This window comes from Coregonus lavaretus (genome assembly GCF_964263955.1).
Source record: "Coregonus lavaretus genome assembly, chromosome: 2".
NCBI lineage: Eukaryota > Metazoa > Chordata > Actinopteri > Salmoniformes > Salmonidae > Coregonus > Coregonus lavaretus.
In genome coordinates this window covers 9,553,405-9,572,750 of record NC_139989.1, presented here as the reverse complement: position 1 = coordinate 9,572,750, position 19,346 = coordinate 9,553,405, and the positions used below count along the sequence as shown (strand labels likewise).

At 43.7% G+C, this 19,346-nt stretch overlaps 1 protein-coding gene across 2 annotated transcripts in view; it reads left to right on the top strand.

Annotated features, from left to right (window-relative positions):
• Window positions 1–19,346, top strand: part of LOC311144756 (enoyl-CoA hydratase EchA19) — a 22,989-nt gene extending 3,643 nt beyond the window's left edge. Inside the window, exons 3-7 of one of the 2 annotated variants that reach the window (XR_014614531.1) lie at window positions 3,420–3,517; window positions 6,947–7,091; window positions 14,001–14,150; window positions 16,472–16,756; window positions 17,940–19,346. Coding sequence is in view for 1 of the 2 variants with exons in the window: in XM_084180857.1 (XP_084036983.1) it covers window positions 3,420–3,517; window positions 6,947–7,091; window positions 14,001–14,150; window positions 16,472–16,704 (626 nt within the window). In the remaining variant the exon portion in view is untranslated. Of the gene's footprint in view, window positions 1–3,419; window positions 3,518–6,946; window positions 7,092–14,000; window positions 14,151–16,471 lie in introns of both variants that reach the window. The other variant, XM_084180857.1, reaches the window with a different exon arrangement.

Genomic DNA, 19,346 nt, shown 5'->3' with positions numbered 1-19,346 from the left:
AAATCAACTGTGGGAGCAATTATTAGGAAATGGAAGACATACAAGACCACTGATAATCTCCCTCGATCTGGGGCTCCACGCAAGATCTCACCCCGTGGGGTCAAAATGATCACAAGAACGGTGAGCAAAAATCCCAGAACCACACGGGGGGACCTAGTGAATGACCTGCAGAGAGCTGGGACCAAAGTAACAAAGCCTACCATCAGTAACACACTACGCCGCCAGGGACTCAAATCCTGCAGTGCCAGACGTGTCCCCCTGCTTAAGCCAGTACATGTCCAGGCCCGTCTGAAGTTTGCTAGAGTGCATTTGGATGATCCAGAAGAGGATTGGGAGAATGTCATATGGTCAGATGAAACCAAAATAGAACTTTTTGGTAAAAACTCAACTCGTCGTGTTTGGAGGACAAAGAATGCTGAGTTGCATCCAAAGAACACCATACCTACTGTGAAGCATAGGGGTGGAAACATCATGCTTTGGGGCTGTTTTTCTGCAAAGGGACCAGGACGACTGATCCGTGTAAAGGAAAGAATGAATGGGGCCATGTATCGTGAGATTTTGAGTGAAAACCTCCTTCCATCAGCAAGGGCATTGAAGATGAAACGTGGCTGGGTCTTTCAGCATGACAATGATCCCAAACACACCGCCCGGGCAACGAAGGAGTGGCTTCGTAAGAAGCATTTCAAGGTCCTGGAGTGGCCTAGCCAGTCTCCAGATCTCAACCCCATAGAAAATCTTTGGAGGGAGTTGAAAGTCCGTGTTGCCCAGCGACAGCCCCAAAACATCACTGCTCTAGAGGAGATCTGCATGGAGGAATGGGCCAAAATACCAGCAACAGTGTGTGAAAACCTTGTGAAGACTTACAGAAAACGTTTGACCTGTGTCATTGCCAACAAAGGGTATATAACAAAGTATTGAGAAACTTTTGTTATTGACCAAATACTTATTTTCCACCATAATTTGCAAATAAATTAATTACAAATCCTACAATGTGATTTTCTGGAATTTATTTTCTCATTTTGTCTGTCATAGTTGACGTGTACGTATGATGAAAATTACAGGCCTCTCTCATCTTTTTAAGTGGGAGAACTTGCACAATTGGTGGCTGACTAAATACTTTTTTTCCCCACTGTATTTTCTTTCCACAGCTCACTAACAGTTACACATACAAAACATGACACCCCACTCTCCCCCAGACATACAGGACAGTAGACAGCAAACTCGTAGGGATGCAATGACACCCCTTTTATTGGATGGAAATAGTACCTTTTTTTGTCTTTGACAAAATAATGCTAATAAGTTCATTTACATTCAGGGTATTTAGATATTTACAGTGCCGTTGGCAAACATTTCTAAAAACATGTTTTCACTTTGTTATTATGGGGTATTGTGTGGATTTTTTTTTTTTAAATAATAATAAAAAAATCATCCATTTTGAATTCAGGCTGTAACACATCAAAATGTGGAATAAGTCAAGGGGTATGAATACTTTCTGAAGGCACTGTATATATCTTATTCCTCCAAAGCAAGGTGTTCATAATAATGCCTTAAGAACATGATTTCCTTTTAATTTCGGCAGAATATAATTATGTGGGCAGGCTCCCCATAACACACTATACACAGTCACCAATTATTTAGATATCCTTAATTACGCATGTAGAACCATGCAGCCCAATCAGCTGGGGCGAGAGATCAAACTCTCTTTAAATCGTTTCGCCGGCTAACTGCAGGCGCTAGAAGCCCAGAGTGGGAGTCACATCCTTCACTCCTCCTCCTCATCCCCTAATTATCCCTGATTTAAAAGTGCCTGTATTAACATATGTATGCTCACAGCTTCCAGGGTCCTGCACTGTGTCAACCAGGGAGCGATAATTATACACACTTAATACCTCTCCAAATAATAATCTCACCCCATCCAAATGAACTCCCACAATGGAAATCATTTTTTCAACCTGGATCAACCCTCCTCCTCTCTTAGAGTGTAGCGTTGGCTGAGAGGCTTTATTTTAATGCTTCAACACCTCAAAGCTGTAACCCAGTGAAATGAAGGCTGCTAAATGCTGGTCGCTTCGGCGCTGAACTGAAAACAGTGTGGCGGTAATTGCCTTGTGTTATTTGGATTAACTTTGACCAGTGTAATGGACAACTCTGGCAAAGTGCACTTGGATTCCTGCGCTGCCCATTGTTGTTAATTGGAGTGCATGTCTCAATGTAAATCCAGTTTGTAGGTTCAAATGTAGCTCTGCCCTGGTAAGGTGGCTGACCTCAAAAAGTATTACTAATCCCTCTGCTTGTGGAGATGACAGCTAGACATGTCCAGTCTGGAAACTAACTTTGCAACCATAAGGAAGCTATTTGGTCCAAATTAGTCCAAAACATGATAATTTTCATCTCCATTTTGGGAGAATTGTTTCAGTACTTTTCACTAAATTATGAGTAATTACCTCTGTTATATATGTTTTGAATCTGTTGGCACATATTTAGAGTTTTTTGGAATCGTATTTCTATGTTTTTATAGTAAGGGGGATGGGGGAATCTGAAGGTTTGCTAACTGCTGAAATAGCTGCAAAGGTCACTGTTGTAGCACCTTTCAATGAGGCCATTTTATCCCCATTTTAGAGAACATACGATAAAGTGTAGTCGCATGCGGCCAAATCCAAACATGAGATATGGGCATGTTACTTCAACTTTCTCACAGGTTTTCCATTAATATCAATAATAAAATCCTTTAAAATTTATTTTCCCAAAGAGACGTGTGCACTGCACAATTTGCATATTGGTTTTAGCTTGTTTCTCTGATTCAACCTTTAAACTCACCATAAAGTCACAATATGCTCTCATCAGTTTTAAAAACAGAAAATGGTATCATAATGTCTCCTGGTATAGTCCTTCTACAATATCTCTTCATACAGATTCAATCAAATCCAGGAAGCACTGGTACATAATTACACAGACACAGCCTTTTAAAGAACTCTCCTCCTCTGACCCACTGCTGCTGTAATCAAGCCAGTCTCAGTGGAGGGGTGTTGTAGCACATTTCTCATCCTCAGTCTCATTACAGTTAGAAACAGAGCGGCCACACCGTTTTACAGCCCTCCGCCTCAGCGCCTGTGACATAGTGTTTGTAGGCCTCCTGGGTAATGTTGTAATTACCACATGAATACAACGGAAGGGGCTTTGGTCAGGGTGCGTTATTCTACCATTAATGAGAGCATTGTGCAGTAAAGAGAGACTGAGCCCACGCAAGAGCAGAAAATAATTTGTGTGCCAGCCAGCCAGCCATATTTCCTCATGCATTTCTAAATTGCAGCCCTGCCTCTCCTCTTCAAGTTGTTGTGTTTTTTTTCTTCATCCTCGTCATTTTCCCTTCCTCTTCAGTTGCCAGCTGCCATACTTTGTAATTTTGTGGTCTCTTCCAGGAGGGAATTTCTGTGCTGGTTACGATCTGAAAGAGCTGGCCCATCACACTGCCTCCCTCAAATTGGAGCAAGATGTCACCAAAGGTCCTGCTCCTATGGTGCGCGCATCTGCAAAAACCTTCCCTGACTTTGCATCACCCTCACACGCGATCAGTGTGCACAGAACAGTCGATGACTGATAACACACAACCTAACTTTCAATGTATCTGTTTGTCATTATTGACCCCTCTGTATGTATATGTAAATGGATCAGTTGTGGTATGTCTTTCATACAGTGCCTTCAGAAAGTATTATTACCCCTTCACTTATTCCACATTTTGTTGTGTTCCAGCCTGAATTCAAATTGGATTAAGTTGATGTTTTTCTCACCCATCTACACACAATACCCCATAATGACGTAGTGAAAACATGTTTTTAGACATTTGTGCAAATTTATTGAAAATGGAATACAGAAATATCACATTTACATACGTATTCACACCCCTGAGTAAATACTTTGTAGAAGCATCTTTGGCGGCGATTACAGCTTTGAGTCGTCTTGGGTATGTCTGTATCGGCTTTGCACATCTGGATTTGGGGATTTTCTCCCATTCTTCCTTGCAGATTTCTCAAGCTCTGTTAAATTAGATGGGGAGCAGCAGTGAACAGCAATCTTCAAGTCTTTCCACAGATTTTCAATGGGATTCAAGTCTGGGCCTTGCAATGACTTTCACATTCTTGTTCTGAAGCCATTCCAGATTTGCTTGGGGTCATTGTCCTGTTTGGAACTTACATTTTCAATGGGATTCAAGTCTGGGCCACGCAATGACTTTCACATTCTTGTTCTGAAGCCATTCCAGCTTTGCTTGGGGTCATTGTCCTGTTGGAACGTAAATCTTCGCCCCCCAGTCTAATGTCGTTTGCACTCTGAAGCAGGTTCTCATCAAGGATTTGCATGTATTTGGCTCCATTCATTGTTCCCTCTATCCTTACCAGTCTCCCAGTTCCTGCCGCTGAAAAGCATCCCCATAGCATGATGCTGCCACCACCATGCTTCACGGTAGGGATGGTGTTAGACGGGTGATGAGCTGTACCTGGTTTTCTCCAGACAGTGCTTTGCATTCAGGCCAAAGAGTAAAATGTTTGTCTCATCAGACCACTTCATATTTTGCCTTATGCTCTGTCTTTCACATGCCTTTTTACAAACTCCAGGCGTGCTGTAGAGACGGTTGTTCTTCTGGCAGGTTCTACCATCTCAGCCAAGGAACTCTGTAGCTCTGTCAGAGTGGTCAATGGGTTCTTGGTCACCTCCCTGATCAAGGTCCTTCTTGCCCAGTTGCTCAGTTTGGTCAGACGGCCAGCTCTAGGCAGAATCTGGGTAATTCCACATTTTTTTCCATTTCCAAATGATGGAGACCACTCTCCTCTTGGAAACTTTCAACACTCTAGAAATGGTTTTATACCCTTCCCCAGATACAGTTGAAGTCGGAAGTTTACATACACCTTAGCCAAATACATTTAAACTCAGTTTTTCTCAATTCCTGACATTTAATCCTAGAAAAATTCCCTGTCTTAGGTCAGTTAGGATCACCACTCTATTTTAAATATGTGAAATGTCAGAATAATAGTAGAGAGAATTATTTCTTTCGGCTTTTATTTCTTTCATCGCATTCCCAGTGGGTCAGAAATTTACATACACTCAATTAGTATTTGGTAACATTGCCTTTAAATTGTTTAACTTGGGTCAAACGTTTCGGGTAGCCTTCCACAAGCTTCCTACAATAAGTTGGGTGAATTTTGACCCATTCCTCCTGACAGAGCTGGTGTAACTGAGTCAGGATTGTAGGCCTCCTTGCTTGCACACGCTTTTTCAGTTCTGCCCACACATTTTCTTTAGGATTGAGGTCAGTGCTTTGTGATGGCCACTCCAATACCTTGACTTTGTTGTCCTTAAGCCATTTTGCCACAACTTTGGAAGTATGCTTGGGATCATTGTCCATTTGGAAGACCCATTTGCGACCAAGCTTTAACTTCCTGACTGATGTCTTGAGATGTTGCTTCAATATATCCACATAATTTTCCATCCTCATGATGCCATCTATTTTGTGAAGTGCACCAGTCCTTCCTGCAGAAAAGCACCCCAACAGCATGATGCTGCCACCCCTGTGCTTCACGGTTGGGATGGTGTTCTTCGGCTTGCAAGAACCCCCTTTTTCCTCCAAACATAACGATGGTCATTATGGCCAAACAGTTCTATTTTTGTTTCATCAGACCAGAGGACATTTCTCCAAAAAGTACGATCTTTGTCCCCATGTGCAGTTGCAAACCGTAGTCTGGCTTTTTTATGGCGGTTTTGGAGCAGTGGCTTCTTCCTTGCTGAGCGGCCTTTCAGGTTATGTCGATGTAGGACTCGTTTTACTGTGGATATAGATAATTGTGTACCTGTTTCCTCCAGCATCTTCACAAGGTCCTTTGCTGTTGTTCTGGGATTGATTTGCACTTTTCGCACCAAAGTACGTTCATCTCTAGGAGACAGAACGCGTCTCCTTCTTGAGCGGTATGACGGCTGCGTGGTCCCATGGTGTTTATACTTGCGTACTATTGTTTGTACAGATGAACGTGGTACCTTCAGGTGTTTGGAAATTGCTCCCAAGGATGAACCAGACTTGTGGAGGTCTACAATTTCTTTTCTGAGGTCTTGGCTGATTTCTTTTGATTTTCCCATGATGTCAAGCAAAGAGGCACTGCATTTGAAGGTAGGCCTTGAAATACATCCACAGGTACACCTCCAATTGACTCAAATGATGTCAATTAGCCTATCAGAAGCTTCTAAAGCCATGACATCATTTTCTGGAATTTTCCAAGCTGTTTAATGCACAGTCAACTTAGTGTATGTAAACTTCTGACCCACTGGAATTGTGATACAGTGAATTATAAGTGAAATAATCTGTCTGTAAACAATTGTTGGAAAAATTACTTGTGTTATGCACAAAGTAGATGTCCTAACCGACTTGCCAAAACTATAGTTAGTTAACAAGACATTTGTGGAGTGGTTGAAAAACAAGTTTTAATGACTCCAACCTAAGTGTATGTAAACTTCCGACTTCAACTGTATATGCCTCATCACAATTCTATCTCAGACAGTTCCTTGGACTTCATGGTATAGTTTCTGCTCTGACATGCACTGTCAACTGTGGGACCTTATATAGACAGGTGTGTTTCTTTCTAAATCATGTCCAAATAATTGAATTGGCCACAGGTGGACTCCAATCAACTTGTAGTGACATCCGTTTTGAATTTGGGCTGTAACACAACAAAATGTGGAATAAGTCAAAGGGTATGAATACTTTCTGAAGGCACTGTATATAATCCGTAATCTCTAATCTCTATTGCTAGTCTTTCAAGCTAATGTATTCTTGTAAAAGGCCAAGGTTCTTCCTTGTTGTGGGAGTATGTTTGTGCAGGAAGCCTAGTTGCAGCCTTGTTTAGGGAGTGTATTATTTTCATGCCTCGCTCAGGGTGTGTGTGTCATGTCGTGTCCTTCCCAGGGTCCCTCCCGACTGGTGTTGTCCAAGCCGTTGATAGCAGCGGTCAGTGGCTACGCGGTGGCCGGAGGGCTGGAGCTGGCTCTGTTGGCTGACCTGAGAGTGGTGGAGGAGAGCGCTGTCATGGGGGTGTTCTGTCGCAGATTTGGTATGTGTATCCCACCTACGAGATGACCCCTAGTCACCTCCCTGAGCCTGGTCCACCCCCCCCCACTATTACCAAGTGTGTGTGTGTGTGTGTAATTTTAATTGTGTGAGGTTGCAGCCCTTACCCCGCCAGTGGAAGTCAAAATCGTTACAAAGTGCCTGATTAATTTTCCTTTCAACAGCAATGTAGCATTTCAAGCCGTTATCACTTTAGCTTTCTCCTGTTTGGGTTTTGAATAACTCTGCGATAGCAGCAATGACCATGGCCTTTGAAAGCATTGCATGTACAGACACCACTGCTGTACATGCTGCACTCCCTGATAACCAGAAGGAGAGGAAATGAATGTAGCGTGTAGTAGCATCTCCCATCTCGACACCAGTCTGCCTCCGGGGTTAAAAATATGACCTCCGTGTTTATAAATAGGACCGGCCGTACTATAATTTACTGGCAGCGGGTAGATCCTGGGTCTCTTTCTCTAAACAGGGCTTATCATTTTGGCTCTGTAATTAAACAGAGCATCCTGGCAGTGCCCTCGCCTGTCTTGAGCCAGGGCCCGAGCCACCCTTCATACTGTCTTGTGGCAGGGGCATGGCCACCATGTCTTGTCTTCGTCACCTCCCATCATATATCATACTGACGCCGCTGAGTGCATGACATCAGGGGTACATCTCAATAGTCTTTATTGGCTTCCTCAATCCTCACATTGTCTCCTTCCCTTGATACGTACTGAATTGAACCGGTGAAAGGGGAATGACTAACCGCTCACTTCAGATCTCCTTAAGCAGCCCCGAGTGGAGCATATGTGCTCTGAGGATTGACACTGCTGGCGGCGGAGGCATTTCCTCCCAGCTGCTTATGTTCAGCCACCCCACCATCTCGGTTATGCCTCATTCCACAAACCCCTGGGTTGTTTGTCAACACTTTTCCCAGTTGTTTCCCCAGCTTAGTTTGGCCACTGTGGCTCGTTCTATAATTGGATGTGAGTTTAGCACTGTAATTGTTATTTTGACCATACCCAGTTATCAGCTGTGGATGTTGTGTTCCTCCACTCTGTAGTTAGCCTGGCATGTATAGCAGTAAGGCTCTACTCATCAAAAGTAACGCTACTCCTCTGGAGTTTATTTTTAGATCTCTCTGGTAGGTTTGTTACATCGCTTTAGTTTGATGGGAGAATTCTGTAAGCGTTTTTGGTGGAGAAACACATGGGAACAGCAGCCCAAGGGAATCCCCTGTGGTTTGAATGAATAACCCAAATCTATGTGATGTGGCCCAATGGAAGACACAAGTGAGTGACGGCTTCCTGTCACATGACTCATCGAAGCCCCTGTCTCGTACGGAAAAACGAGGAAGGCCAAAAGGAGGGATCATAGGATAGCCCACATGTTTAGAGTACAGCCCGGTCCAAAGCTGACATCATGTTGGCCAATTCAAACAACTATCCAATGACTTGTTATTGATGACATGGGGATACCATTCCAAAATACTCTGCTAGGTGAAGCTGCATGGCTGAATACTCTCCCTCTAAGCAGTGAAAGGGCACAGGAGTGGACAGTTAGTCTAACCTCTACAGGGAGACCTTAGCAGAACCTGAAGTTCGAACCTCCTGGCTGTCCTTGGACCAATGTAGGATAACCTCTGGACCTTGGCTCCGAACGGTTCCGGCTGTGCTCAAAGACCCAATTAGTGAGATGGATGGGGTGGCGGGGAGAGACATAACTGCCAGAAATTGTGTGTGATACTGGACTGGAGCCTGCAGAGAGACTAGAAAGACCACACCCTGGCCTTAAGACTAGAGGATCTGGCTAGTGGCTAGAGAGGCACCTGCAGCACTGTGTGTCTCTGTGGTTTGCTGGATGTGAGTTAAACTCTAGTTCTCAGAATGTCCTGTGCTTTCTTCAGAGCCCATGGGGAGGCCTTCATCAAACAATGAACTCGCAGACACCAAAAAACGTCAAAATATTTCTTTGATGTGCTGAAAGAAAAGGGAATCCTGTGACAGTGTGTTAAGCCCAAAATATTTCTCCAAGTTGGAGTGTTTCAAAGTGAACCTCCGTTAAAGGTTCACGTTCTCATCTCTGTATCCGTTCCGTACGGATTTGGCTGGAAATCTTTAATCCGCATCGAACTTAATCACATTAACCCTCGTGAGAGTCCATTGTGGACAGCTTTGCTTTGAAGTGGTGCAGATGCCTGTATCTCCAGCACAGCTCAGTTCAAACTAAAAAACATCAGACGTCTGCCCAAACTGTTTCACAGAGCTCAACACTTCACTGGTGTATTGGCAGTCTTACTGTACCTATAGATGTGGTGTTTGAACCAAGAGGAAGCAAATGAATGAGAGTGAGGCTAGGGCTGTTGTGGTGACTGTATTACCGCCACACCGGCAGTCATGAGTCACGTTAATCTCCTCTTATGCACTCTGGACATGCGTTGGTAGTACCCAACTTGCTAACAACCATCAGGTCCTAATGGCCTGGTAATCAGGGCTCTATTGTCCCTCTAACCACTCTGACATCAATGCAAATATCATCAAAACAGTATCGTGCATTTAAAACTCACCTCACTGTGATGATCAATTTGAAGAAAGAAGTTCAACAGCAGGTTGAAACTGAGTGTAAAACATGGTTGTTGTGTATGTTGTTTCAATAACACAACGAAATGGACAGCGCTTTCTAAGGTGATGATTCATTCAAAACATTCATACGCACATGAGCCCAAGCCCCCAAAAAAAGAATAAACAGTATGAATGTGCCATTATACAATACATAGCCTACCGCATATTACTCATGGCAAAAAAAACAAAAATAATTTGAGATGTTTTTGGTACATAATTGGTCTAGCCTATACTCCAAAATTAAACAAATTTGAGTAATTGCCTTTGAGTGTGGACTGTATTATTATTCATACTGGATGGACTGGTTACCTTATGCTACGCTCAAATTTATATCCATGAGTCTGGGAGAGAATGTATAGCCCTAGGCAATGCTGTTGGTTCATTGATTGTGCAGGGCGGCTTACAGAGTTAGCCTACAATTATAGTGAATTTGTATTTGATTTTGAATTGCCTAGTAATAGGGCTTTTTCCCCCCAGAATTAATTGGGTGACACATTACCTTTAGCTATACAGAATATCTCACCACCGTGCGTTTCCATCTCCTCCTCTCTCTCCTTTATTCCTTTCTAGAGCGTGCAGAGGGGCTGTCAACAGTTTAGTAAAATATGTTTTGTTTGCGAAATCAGGTTACTATTGATGTCTCCGAACAGATTTAAATTGGTTTCACGAATCAAGCCCTGGGTAGCTGCAGGGACAGGGTTGGAGAGCCCATGGCATACAGAGTTTGGGCGGAATATCACCTGTCGCGCAGCGAGCGCATGCTTCTCAAACATTGGTTGACGCGTGGCGTGAAATAAGTGTTCTTATATTTATTCATTAGCTGCTCATATTAAGCACATGCTCCACTATAAAACCGAAGTAGCCTACCAGGCATCATTGAAAAACGGACCGGCGGGAAAGCGTGCAGCCTCCATTCGCTATTCGAGTGTGCCATACGGATAACATGTCTTTTTCCCCCTGCCCCTGTTCCTGCCCATTTGATAATGGGCAATTCTAAATCGAAACTAATGTTACATATTAGTAAAGACAAGATTCAATTGAGAATAGTCTGATGGGTGAAAATATGATCACTTGATGAGAGAACAGCTGTGCAACATGAGGCAAGGAACAGACCACCAGCTTTTTTTTGCGACTTTCTCAAATCATCAATAGCCTAGTCGCATCATGCGGCCCATTATATGTTTTGATTTCTAAGACATTCTAAGGTTTGTATCATTCACAACTAAAGTTGCCAAATAACTTAATCTAGCAGGACCTGTTTCAAATTATCACTTTTTACGCTCAACATAGCCACTTCAAATATCCTTTCTATTTTATTCAGCTAAGTTCAATTATATTATTTTTACTATAAAATAAGTAAGGGATAATCATCAAGGGGCTATGCGTTCTATGGAAAATAATGAATGACGTGGAAAAGGCGTGTTCCACAACGTGCTAGCAGAGTGGAACTGACCTTCCACTGAGTTGCATTATTTTCCAGAGAACGCATAGAGCCCCGAGTTGATTATCCCTTTTATACCATGGCTATAATTTAACACATTTGCAGCTAGAAATGTGTTCATTTGCCGGTAGAAATGTGTTCAACAATCCACTGAAGTAGCTAGCAAGTTTACTAGATAGCTACAGTAGTTGTCGTGGTAACCAAACAAGCAGACTTGCTAGTTTAGCTAACCAAACCATCAGTCCTAGCTTGCCATTATGAAAATCGAATTCAACAATGCCAATAATGTTTTCAATTCGACTTTTGCTTTCAAAAGCAGCTCAAACATACAACATGTAAGAATGAACTATAGCCATTGAATTCTACCATGCAAATGTACCATGCGTTATAGGGAAATAATGCACGCTCTATAATGCCCTTCAAGCCAATCAGAAACAAGTATTCAACAATACCATGGTATAATATAAAATAATGGCACAGGACTTATAAGCATATATTGTCAGCTTAATAAACAAGCCTATGGCATGGCGCATAGCCAGATAACGTACAGTAGGCCAACTCATATTCTGTTCTTCTGAAATACATTTTCTTCATATCATAAAGTTTCTTTAGACCTTTAGACTAAAATAAATAATGGATTTATTGTGATGGTGTATATTAAATTGATTTATTAGACTTTTTTTAATGTAGATGTTCCAAAGGCGTGCATCAGTGGCTTGTATGCAGCTTGTATGCGTGGAGGTCTGGAGATGCTACACTTGTTTATGTTAATTAACTGTCAATTACCATGAGACCGGCAGTCTTTTGCATGACAATAACCGGCTGACAAAATGTAATGACCGCCACAGCCCTAAGTGAGGCCATTGTTGCGACCAGCATACATACACATTTTATGTAAATATGAATTGTTAACCATCATCTCCCCAGCATAGCAGCGTTTTAGAAAAAGCCTACCCCTGCAATGCAGAGGATAATGCTGACAGTCAGGAAGAGAACCACCTCCTATATCTATTATTGGACAATAGGCTCTGCTGACACGCAAAAAACCCAGTTAAAACTGGTGTGACTCTTTAGACAATGGATTTATCTGCTTTGATTAGATGAGGAATTAAAGGATGTTCTGGTATATCCACAACATGGCCTTTCTCATTCTCAGATCTTCCCAATCAAACATCTAAAGTGTCCTTTTTATTTGTGACGATTTCAAGGGGACGTTGCCCAACACACTGGATTCCATGCATAGGGAACAAAGGATGGGCTGGTGTGTTAATGCAAACAGGACTAGTTTGAGACAGACCAGGAGAGTATCAGCAGGCTTTGAGGCGGGTGCTGGATAAGAGAGGACCCTTCCGACGGCTGATAGCACGGTGCCAACAGCACTAAAGACTATCTGGCCCAACTTGGCTCCTCTCTCGCCAATCTGGCCTGTTAGTTCTGGACATGGACTGAAGAGGCTCTCTGCACCACAATCTAATCTAGCCTCCGGCCCTGAGGGAAGCTAGGGGGTTGTGTGTGTGTGAGGGACATATCAGTATGTGGGGTGGATTGCTCAATCTGCCCATCCTGTTCGAGAACATTTTACAAATGGACTTAAAAAGTATGTAATGTGATTTTATTATTGTGATGCCTTTGTAAAAAATAAATTAAAAAATAATGGAATTTAAGTCAGATTTCATCAGCTTGTGCTATTGGCAGCACACTCTTTCATAGGAATTTTCAACAGAATCGACCTGACCGGTAGAGACAGGGAAAGATGTATTTGCTGACAAAGCGCTCCCTCCCTAAGAGCTGTCTTGTGTTAGTTGCCATATGTGCTGAGTTTCTGACCCTAGGCCTCTCGATTGGTTGCAGATGTATTAACACTGGTATTCAATGTATTCAAATGTGATTTATTTGAAGGACTCCGAGAATGTAGCGGGGAGTATGAATGAATAGAATTAGTGTTTCCACAACTCTTCCCTGGGGAACTCCCCCCGAAAACCCACAGAGATGATTTCAGGTTATGAAAATATGTTGGACTCATATGCTCTTAATAATGGGTGGTCAAGCAGAATCTATGACTGGGAGGAGTTGAGGAGGCAAGCTCCCTGTGCTTCAGAGGCCAGTAAAACTATACCTCCATCTGCCTTACGGCCACAAGGGCTTCCGCAAATAAGTGACTTTCAGAATTCTCAGCCTGGTGGATATGCTAGTGGAGATGGTCACTTTAATATAGCTACTCTGGATCATTAATTGGACTTGTTCTGTCATGTCTTGATTTCTTGTTTTGATTTTTGATTATTTGTGTATTTGTATTGTATTAGCGAGACATTCTATTGCACTGTTGGAGCTTGTAACATAAGCATTTTACTGCACCTGCTATAACACCTACAAATCTGTGTACACAACCAATAAACTTTGATTAGATTTTTATATGAATTATGATATTTTAGGAGCCACTCACTGTTGGTGGGAAAACACTAATTGGTAAGTCCTATAAGGCTCTACATTGGTGCAACCAGGAGTGTAGTGGAGGGTAAACGCAAGACAACACTGTTTACGCACCTTTTTAATTTTGCACGAGCATTGACCCACCTTTTGTGGAAAAATGCATCTAAAGTATAAGGAGCATTGCTTTACTCACCACGAACGGCGGTCAGCGTTTACTCCCCTATATTTTTACCACTACATCACTAGGTGGAACGTATGAGTGATAAACTCCCTCACAGTCTACCTACCCACTTATAAGCGTATGTGTATGTCTGTGTGCAACAGTAGGACTAGAATAGTCAACTACTCTGTAAACCCACAGTGTAAAGTCCTACAGCCCTCCTCAGTATGATGTCACTCATGGATGATTCCTTTGTCTCCTCAGGCGTCCCCCTGATTGATGGGGGCACAGTCCGGCTCCCCCGTCTCATTGGTCTCTCCCGGGCTCTGGACTTGATTCTGACTGGACGGCCCATTGGTGCACAGGAGGCCTTAGCCTTCGGATTGGCTAACAGAGTGGTACCGGATGGCCAAGGTAAGAAATATGCCCTCTCTTGAGGTTTTGTCTGTAATATTCCTCTCCTCACTCTGAACAATTTGGAAGTATTTTTTTAAAAGTGCATTTTGAAGTTTTCTTATCTGTTCCAATGTAATGGCTGTGGTAGATTAGACAAATTTATGTAAGCTATTTTATTCAGAGTTATCAGATTTGTATGCCATTTCATTGGTTGGAACAAACCTTACCAATAACTTAATTGAGCATCGATAGTTGAATTGGACAATGTGTAATTTCCAAAATGGCATTTTCTGTATGAATGTGTGAAAACTCAAACTCCTTCATCCCTACGAAAAGCCTTTCCATGTGCTCTCCTGGTTAAGATTCCTCAAAAGATATTCAAAGATTAAGTTAAGTCTTTTCGGAAGTCATTCCCATAGCCACAGCCAAGTCCGATTAATTGGACTCAGAGGCTGATCACTTTGGTTAGAGATAGCTCAAATAGAGAGGGGGCACTTGGGCATCACTCACATCAGCCCTTTGCTTCCATAGGAGATTTGGATGTGGTCCAGTGCTTTCATGTGGCCCAGGGAACAAAGTGGCTTGGCTCAAGCACAGAGAGGCAGGAAGTGCAGGAGGAAGGGAGTATGCACCAGCAGTAGCTATAACTGAATAGCTGCCAAGTGCCCTATGCTAATGTAATTATTGAAATAAACTATACAGATAGGGTATATATCCTGTGTGTCTCTGTGTGTGTTTGTGTATAACACTCGGCTGGCGGTGTGCATGAGTGTACGGCTGGCGGTGTGCATGAGTGTACGGCTGGCGGTGTGCATGAGTGTACGGCTGGCGGTGTGCATGAGTGTACGGCTGGCGGTGTGCATGAGTGTACGGCTGGCGGTGTGCATGAGTGTACGGCTGGCGGTGTGCATGAGTGTACGGCTGGCGGTGTGCATGAGTGTACGGCTGGCGGTGTGCATGACTGTACGGCTGGCGGTGTGCATGAGTGTACGGCTGGCGGTGTGCATGAGTGTACGGCTGGTGGTGTGCATGAGTGTATGGCAGGCGGTGTGTATGAGTGTACAAAATAAAATATGGAAATATCACATTTACATAAGTATTCAGACCTTACTCAGTCTTCTTGTATGACGCTACAAGCTTGGCACAGCTGTATTTGGGGAGTTTCTCACATTCTTCTCTGCAGATCCTCTCAAGCTCTGTCAGGTTGAATGGGGAACATCGCTGCACAGCTAATTTCAGGTCTCTCAAGAGATGTTCGATCGGGTTCAAGTCCGGGCTCTGGCTGGGCCATTCAAAGACATTCAGAGACTTGTCCCGAAGCCACTCCTGCGTTGTCTTGGCTGTGTGCTTAGGGTCGTTGTCCTGTTGGAAGGTGAACCTTTGCCCCAGTCTGAGGTCCTGAGCGCTCTGGAGCAGGTTTTCATCAAGGATCTCTGTACTTTTCTCTGTTCATCTTTCCCTCGATCCTGACTAGTCTCCCAGTCCCTGCCGCTGAAAAACATCCCCACAGCATGATGCTGCCACCACCATGCTTCACCGTAGGCATGGTGCCAGGTTTCCTCCAGAAGTGACGCTTGCCATTCAGGACAAAGAGTTCAATCTTGGTTTCATCAGACCAGAGAATCTTGTTTCTCATGGTCTGAGTCCTTTAGGTGCCTTTTGGCAAACTCCAAGCGGGCTGTCATGTACCTTTTACTGAGGAGTGGCTTCCGTCTGATTGGTGGAGTACTGAAGAGATGGTTGTCCTTCTGGAAGGTTCTCCCATCTCCACAGAGGAACCGGGCGGCTAGCTCTAGGAAGAACCTTGGTGGTTCCAAACTTCTTCCATTTAAGAATGATGGAGGCCACTGGGTTCTTGGGGACCTTCAATGCTGCAGAAATGTTTTGGTACCTTTCTCCAGATCTGTGCTTCGACACAATCTTGGCTCAGAGCTCTACGGACACAGGTGGACTCCAATCAAGCTGTAGAAACATCTCAAGGATGATCAATGGAAACAGGATGCACCTGAGCTAAATTTCGAGTCTCATAGCAAAGGGTCTGAATACTTATGTAAATAAGGTATTTCTGTTTTTTATTTTTAAAATATTTGCTAAAATTTCTAAAAACCTGTTTTCGCTTTGCCATTATGGGGTATTGTGTGTAGATTGATGAGAAAAACATTAATTTAATCAATTTTAGAATAAGGCTGTAACGTAACAAAATGTGGAAAAAGTCAAGGGGTCTGAATACTTTCCGAATGCACTGTATGTGCTTATGAGCCGCCGCATGAATCTGTTTCTTCACGATGCTCACATACATATCTTGTGCGGGTGTTTTTGTGTGTGTGTGTGTGTCTCAGTTCTGCAGGCAGCCCTGGAGCTAGCTGAGCAGATCAGCACCTTCCCCCAGCAGTGCATGCGTGCAGACCGCTCCTCTGCCATCTACAGTGCCTACGACGCTCCCTCCTTCAGCCTGGCCATGCAGTACGAGATGGACCATGGAGCACCAATCATCCAGGCTGAGTCTGTCGCCGGGGCAACCAGGTTCAGCTCAGGGACAGGAAGAGGCGGGAAATTCTCCTCAAAGCGCTAGTAACACTTTATTTAGGTATGCTTATAAACATGACTACATAGTGTATGCCTATGTACACTACATTACCAAAAGTATGTGGACACCTGCTCGTTGAACATCTCATTCCAAAATCATGGCCATTAATATGGAGTTGGTCCCCCCTTTGCTGCTATAACAGCCTCCACTTTTCTGGGAAGGCTTTCCACTAGATGTTGGAACATTGCTGCGGGGACTTGCTTCCATTCAGCCACAAGCATTAGTGAGGTCGGGCACTGATGTTGGGTGATTAGGCCTGGCTCGCAGTTGGTGTTCCAATTCATCCCAAAGGTGTTTGATGGAGTTGAGGTCAGGGCTCTGTGCAGGCCAGTCAAATTCTTCCACACCGATCTCGACAAACCATTTCTGTATGGACCTCGCTTTGTGTACGGGGACATTGTCATGCTGAAACAGGAAAGGGCCTTTCCCAAACTGTTGCCACAAAGTAGGAAGGTCAGAATCGTCTAGAATGTCATTATATGCTGTAGCGTTAAGGTTTCCCTTCACTGGAACTAAGGGGCCTAGCCCTAACCATGAAAAACAGCCCCAGACCATTATTCCTCCTCCACCAAACTTTACAGTTGGCACTATACATTCGTGCAGGTAGCGTTCTCCTGGCATCCGCCAAACCCAGATTAGTCCGTCGGACTACCAGATGGTGAAGTGTGATTCATCACTCCAGAGAACGCGTTTCCACTGGTCCAGAGTCCAATGGCAGCGAGCTTTACCCCACTCCACCCGACGCTTTGCATTGCGCATGGTGATCTTAGGCTTTTGTGCGGCTGCTTGGCCATGAAGTACCCGACAAACAGTTGTGCTGATGTTGCTTCCAGAGGCAGTTTGGAACTCGGTAGTGAGTGTTGCAACCAAGGACAGACGATTTTTACGCGCTACGTGCTTCAGCACTCGGCAGTCCCGTTCTGTGAGCTTGTGTGGCCTACCACTTTGCGGCTGAGCCGTCGTTGCTCCTAGACGTTTCCACTTCACAATAACAGCACTTACAGTTGACCGGGGCAGCTCTAGCAGGGCAGAAATTTGATGTTCTGACTTGTTGGAAAGGTGGCATCCTATGACGGTGCCACGTTGATAGTCACTGAGCTCTTCAGTAAGGCCATTCTACTGCCAATGTTTGTCTATGGAGATTGCATGGCTGTGTGCTCGATTTTATACACCTGTCAGCAACGGGTGTGGCTATAATAGCCGAATCCACTAATTTGAAGGGGTGTCCACATACTTTTGTATATATAGTGTATATGTACGTAGTATTTTCTTCATGATGTATAAATTATACCAGGTCCACTAAATGGTTTATAGATGGTAAACACGTATACATGGTTTACTAATGGTTAGAAAAAACTCATTCATAATGGTTTATTAGCAGACTGTCCACCTTTCTCCCACCATTTTGCATCACACAGTGTAATACTGGTGTGTCAGATATAAATGGCATTTTCCGTTAACAAAGTGCAACCTCCCTGGAGCAAATGATAAAGTCATACAAACAATGACAGAACTTCACCAGCTGCTTATCTGTACAGTCTATTTCATAATGATCCCCCACATACCAAAGGTTCTTTAAAGTTAAGTCACTGCGCTCAACAATTGTGGTTGGTATACAACCCTCATATCTAGAGGAATTAGAGGGAGGGCTAGTAGGGATATGGAGGTTGATCGAAAGAAACAAAACCTTTGAAAAGACAAAGACTAAAAAGCAGCAAGGGCATCAAAAGCACGAGCACTATACTGGCATTGTTTCTGGTTGGAGTTGTACTATGGTCGTGTGATGTGTGGGGTCTTGGGTCTACCACCAGACTATACTGTAGTAAGATGGTGGTGTGGATATTTTTGTGTGGAAATGCCATGTTTAGAGGAATAATTACTGTGGGAAGAATGACTGTGAGTGTGTTTATGCCTGTGTGTATGTGTGTGTGCCCACATGTTTATGTCTGTATAATTAGTGTGGAAGATTTAGCAGTCCAAGTGAACTTGGTGTTATGAGTGAACATTCCTCTGGTGGACGGCTCCCCCTCAATTATCTGTGTGGGTGCTTGTGCATACGCACATGCATGTGTGTGAGAGATGATTCAGCTTGGAAGCAGAGAAAGTAGTACCCTAAGGCAGTAGTGTGTGTGTGTGTGTCAATACTGTATGGTTGTCTGTATACTGTCCGTTAGTATAAGTGAACAGTTATATCCACAGGTTGCAATGAGACTAGCCTGTGTGTGTATGAGAGACTCCAATCTCTCTCCTCAGGTTGTGAGTGTGACCCATCGTGTGTGTGTGTGTGTGTGTGTGTTAATTAGGGTGAGGAGAGGCTCTGTCTAGACGCCATGATGACAGGACACACAGCCCCTGTTTAGCCTGCGTGCCCTCCCTCTGCTTCCTTCTGCCTCCTCACCCACGGCCAATACACTCAGCTATCACCTGCTCCTCACACACACACACATTCTTATTTCCTATTCAATTTCTATACCCCTCGAAGTGGATGTTTGAGGTTGAATATTCGTCAATAGCCAGACACTAATCGTGGCATGTATTTACAATGATGTATTTTACTTGCCTGTAAGAGTGGCATGCCTAAATTAGACATGATCATGTGTAAATAAAGCTAATATTAAGATAATCAA